Consider the following 5323-nt stretch of genomic DNA (forward strand, 5'->3'; position numbering starts at 1 on the left):
GTGATGGAAATATATCCTGGTTATCAACTTTATATACTTCCATGTCTAACTCAGAAGTCATATACTGTATATATTCGTTTTGGTTCAGTCATTCATTATTTTCTTATATATATATATATATATATATATACATTTTTGTTTTACATTTCCAAATGTTTTTTTTTTTTTGCCTAGATCTTTTGGACCGGATGGCTAAGAATGATAATTCACATATCCTCTGATTCTACTTCTAATGACTTGTTCAACTGACCCACTCAATCCAAGCCCTGTTATCTGAGAGCTCAAACCAACAGGTTTACGCTTCTTAAAATTTACCAACCCAGACTAGGCAAATTTCACAAATGCCTGGGGTTAGAAAAATGCCTCCAAATTGCCTCACTCTTATTCTCACAGTTGAACAACCTCCAAGTTAAATTGATAGTTTGCCCAAAATCAAAACGGTAATTATTTACTAATCCTCATGTCATTCCAAAGCCATATGACTTTCTTTCTTCTGTGGAACACAAAAGGAGATATTTATCAACAAAATTGCAGTTGCTGATTTCCTGTGCTGAGTGACTCCTTAGCAACCAAAGTGGCCCGGTTGCTAGGAAGGGTAGAGTCACATGGGATAACCTCCTCGTGGTCGTGATTAGTGGTTCTCGCTCTCAGTGGGGTGTGTGTTAAGTTGTGCGTGGATTGCGGAGAGTAGCATGAGCCTCCACATGCTGTGAGTCTCCGTGGTGTCATGCACAACAAGCCACATGATAAGATGCGCAGATTGACTGTCTCAGAAGCAGAGGCAACTAAGACTTGTCCTCCGCCACCCGGATTGAGGTGAATAACCGCGCCACCACGAGGACCTACTAAGTAGTGGGAATTGGGCATTCCAAATTGGGAGAAAAGGTGATAAAAAAATAAAAATAAAAACAAAGCAGTTGCTGATTTCCATACAATAGTAGTTAATAGTGACACAAAATAAGCACCCAAAAGTGTCATGAAAGTAGTCCTTGCCATGTGTGCGTCATATTCCAAGTCTTTATTCCATGGCACACAATCACTTTAAATGATAAACTGACACTAAATGTAAGTTGTTATTCACTCTCAAATAAAATAAAATAAAATGATTGTAAACTCTTGTAAACAGAAGGCAAATCCAATATGGCGATACATTAGTTTACCATGATACATCAGGGTAAAAGAGCCCTTAAACATTTCTAATCCGTCATTGACTCCTAGGCTGGTTATGCTGGTTTGGTGCTGGTCTATCTGGCGCACCAGCATAACCATGCTTTTTACTAGATGGTAAAGCTGGTTGACCAGCATGATCTTTCTGTTGAAGCTGGTTAAGCTAGTTTAAAAGCCTGGTAGGGTCACCAGCACACCAGCATCCCATGGGGGACCAGCACCCATAACACAGCATTAGCTGGTGACCAACAATGCTGGTCTTTTCAGCAGGAAATTCTTGAACTGAACATTCCAAGCCTGACAAAGCCAAATATTTTTTCAGCTAAGATAATTGCTACAGTAGTCCCAACTGCGTGTTGTGTAGCACATAGAGGTGAATGAGCATTTTTGTTAAAGGGACCACACCCCACCTCTCCCTCTAGAAGTCATCAAATACATAATTATTATTCATAATTTCTTTCAGAATGTGCCTCGACCACCTTTCTATGACTGCTGTGAACTTTCTGCTCCTGTTTGCTGGGTTTGATTTTACCATTGCAGTGACAAACTTGCAGAGTTTGCATGGCTATACAGTGCGTGATTTCACTTTTGTGGCACAGAAGCCTGGCTGCAGGAGTCTACGCATAAACACTGAGGCATGCTGAGGTCACTGCCACACCTGGGAGGTGAACAAAATCTGCTATATTAACTATTACAGTGCTTACAAGACAATGCTGCATTATCAACATTGTGCTTTTGAGCACAGATTTAAAAGCACTGTCTGTGCAATTAGTGTGATCTTTGTCATTTTGAATGAAAAATATTTGCTAAGTAAAAAGTATGGTAAACTATTTACATCTGGCATTGCAGAGTCATCAATGGTTTACACTTTGATGGAGATCTACCAATTTTAATTTTATCCATAGCATTCCTTTTATCATTTTTGTGCAAGTGTCTTATATAAATTAATTTTATAAATGTTTCAAGATAAAATTAGACAACTGAATGCAAGGGACTGTAGATTGAGATTGTTAAAATCTGTATTTGAATGTGTATGTGTGCAGGACAAGCTTGTGCACTTGTACAGAAGCTGGTTCTGTAGCTGCCATATATCCAAAGGCACCACCGTGTCTGCACGTACAGCCGTATACGCCACATGACAGCATTTTTACCAGGTTGTTGCCCTGATGTCTCCCCACTCTAACATTACCCTCAGGCCTAACAATGTGACTGCACCTACTCCTCTTCAAAACACACAGAGTGTGAGACCTTCTGAGGACACATACACATACACACACACTGCTCATTCACATGGTCATGCACTCTCTTCTTTGCTCAAATTCATCCAAGATTCCCCAGCTTTGGCAGTTTATTTAAGATTTTGCGATATTTAAAGTAAATAAATATTCATTAATAAAAATTAACAATGAAACATTCATTTAGTCATTTACTCCTTTATTTCATCAAAAGATTATACACACAATGTTGTCAAAATCATCAACTTTAGTGCAAAACATAAACTTTTAATCTATAAATTACATCCGATAGTATGTACATTCTTTATTGTCAGTAAGTGGAACAGAGATTAGGAAAACTGAATACTCATTTGAAGTAGAGTATTTTAGTTCAGTGCAGCAATATTTACTACTGTTGTTTTATGTAGTCTTTTGCGCACTGTCCTTTCCCTGCACATACACTCACTCCTCACACAATATGACACTCATTGTTTCAAAATGAATTGTCTTAAAACATTAGAGGCAATATAAATGGGTTGAGAAGATTAATTTTATCCCTCCATCTGTATGTATTTAAGTTTGGATTTTACAGTATGTATACAAGTGGAGTGAAATTGCTAAAATCAGAGCATTATTTCTGTTAATCAATACATGTTTTCATAATTGCACACTGCTCTTATCTCTACAGTCATTTAATGTAGAGTCTCAGTAACGAGATTTGTGACACATGTTGCACCGACAGGCACGTGCAGTCAAGATCTCAATATCATCATTTTGACGGCCTTGCGGACAGTGCAGATGTACTTTGACCTAAATAAAGACAGAATAAATTGATAAAACTTGCCAACCAATGATAACAAAAATAGAAATAGATTATCATAACTAAATCGAATGCTGATTTTTCTGTAGAATCCCAATATTTTGTATTGATTGACCCAATAAAATAGAATATTTATAGTTGCATGACCGGGCCATTGGAAAAAAATGTCCTGAAATCCTCAGAGGCTCATAATCATTCAGGTTTTTAGCGTCATTGAAGACTTAATGGTTCATATTTGGTTCTTGTGATATCATAATGGTCTTAGTAATGAGACAAAGGTATAAAATAATGTCATAATAGTTAGAACAACATGGTGTCAGTGTTTACCTTGGCATCCTTGCTAATGGTGCAGCAGCTGGAAGCAGAAGTTATGTTATGAGTGAAGTTGGAAGCCAGCAATACAGAGTAGCGGGAGGGGAAAGCACTGGACTCACAGTAGCCCACACAAGCATATACTACTTGGGTTCCTTGACATGTTCCTCGTTTGTCTGTCCGTATGGTCACATTAAATGCTATGTATAGGCAGAAAGGTTAATTAGTATGAGGTATGAACTTGTATGTGTTACTTGGGTGAAGATAAAATTAGTTTGTCCCCACTCACGGTAGAGGTGGCAGCCAGGACTCAGGGCTTGAGAGCTCCAACTAAGAGGCATTAGCAACACCAACAGAACAATAGGCAACATAAGTACTACCGGGTCAGATGTCACACAGCGGAACATGATGATGTTAACCTGAAAAGACTGGAGCAAAATAAGCAAAATTTATGTAATAAAACACACGGGGAAATAAGAAAATGCAAAATTCCAACCCCAAGTGAATTCTCTTTCTGTAACTGTCTCTCTCGTATTCACCTATACATCAATTGTTCCATTTATGGAAATATTGTACACATCTGGTGTATTATGCTTGTTTATGTTATTACGCAGTGTATAGCATAGTAATAAAAGCAAATGGAACTGAAATTGTTACCCAGAGCAACACATTAACATCAAACTAGTGGCTAATATGTGACTTTACTAAATTATTTTATACATTTTACATAAACATTTAAGACATATTCTTCCCTTTACAAGAATCCTTTCCCTAATTGTGAGGACTGAAAATACCTTCCTGATTATTATCTTGGGAGACCATTATTTGGAGTTGTCAAAATGATCTGCAAATGAATCTGCCATCTTAAGTAAGGATTTCCATGTAAATGTTTTAGCCTTTTTTGCCTTGCATTTGTTTGTATTTGTTTATGCTAAATCATGAGAGAAACTCTATGTTAACCTATCAATGCATGTCTCTGGTCCCAGATAATCAAGAAAAAGGCATTTGTCCTGTAAGTGTAAAGTGTTTTTGAATAATTCTGAAATCCATGTCTAATGTAATGTCCATATAATGGACATAATACAATGTTCAATATACAGTAAGATGATCAAAACCAAAAAATATGTGTCTTATTAACTGATTGTTCTAAGCCTGATAGCACTGTTAATGTTATAAGTGGATTACACTAAATTTGGATTGAGACACAGAAATCACAAAGATGTGGACCAACAATAAAAATACTAAACTGTCCAAGTAATGTTTTCACACTTCATCACAACACAGAAATTACAAAAATGTCACTAGAGCAGCATAATTCTGAAATATCTAAATGACACATTCTTGAATAAGTTTACAAAAACATTTTTAATATGAAATCATATACGGATCAAATTAGAACAGCTGTTTAAGATGAGTGTGAAACTCGCATTAACTGGTTTTGTATAGATATATGGCTGGATGAATTGATGGAAAGATTCAGAACATAGATAATGGGTAATAGAGAAATACATTTGAAACTAATTTTGTCTTGCATTAATACTAATCTCTCTCAAAGATGAAAAGCTTCCAAATTATGTTCATAATATTCAGATAGACGTAACTCAAAGGGAAGTAACTAAAGTTTACCTGAAGGTGAGGATCCTACTTTATCAAAGTGTATGCAGATGAATCTTGACCACAGACAAGTGTGCAGGTGTTCACAAATGTTCACTAGATGAGGTTCTTTCTTCCAGAGTTATATATGTAGAGCAGGCAAAATTGATCTGTCAGCTTCCAGCATAGTCACACCCACTTACCAGTGTGTCCTCAT

The 5323-nt window shown here is 36.7% G+C and overlaps 1 protein-coding gene across 1 annotated transcript; it reads right to left on the reverse strand.

Moving 5' to 3' along the window:
* Positions 1–3086: 3086 nt before the first annotated feature.
* On the reverse strand, positions 3087–4406 carry LOC127414948 (glycoprotein hormone alpha-2-like). The gene is made up of 3 exons (XM_051653364.1): positions 3803–4406; positions 3529–3713; positions 3087–3191 (listed from the first exon to the last, which is right to left on the reverse strand). The coding sequence occupies exons 1-3, from the start codon at positions 3918–3920 to the stop codon at positions 3087–3089; spliced, it is 408 nt and encodes a 135-aa protein (XP_051509324.1). The 5' UTR covers positions 3921–4406.
* Between the last annotated feature and the right edge of the window lie 917 nt (positions 4407–5323).

The sequence above is a fragment of the Myxocyprinus asiaticus genome, chromosome 2 (assembly GCF_019703515.2).
Source record: "Myxocyprinus asiaticus isolate MX2 ecotype Aquarium Trade chromosome 2, UBuf_Myxa_2, whole genome shotgun sequence".
Lineage (NCBI taxonomy): Eukaryota > Metazoa > Chordata > Actinopteri > Cypriniformes > Catostomidae > Myxocyprinus > Myxocyprinus asiaticus.

What these genes read in the sequence shown, in the direction of transcription:
- LOC127414948 (XM_051653364.1), bottom strand. Translation starts at nt 3,920, where the DNA reads ATGTTCCGCTGTGTGACATCTGACCCGGTAGTACTTATGTTGCCTATT. An exon ending in TCCTGGCTGCCACCTCTACC is followed by an intron (nt 3,714 to 3,802) that starts GTGAGTGGGGAC and finishes GCCTATACATAG; the next exon opens with CATTTAATGTGACCATACGG. An exon ending in CCATTAGCAAGGATGCCAAG is followed by an intron (nt 3,192 to 3,528) that starts GTAAACACTGAC and finishes GTCTTTATTTAG; the next exon opens with GTCAAAGTACATCTGCACTG.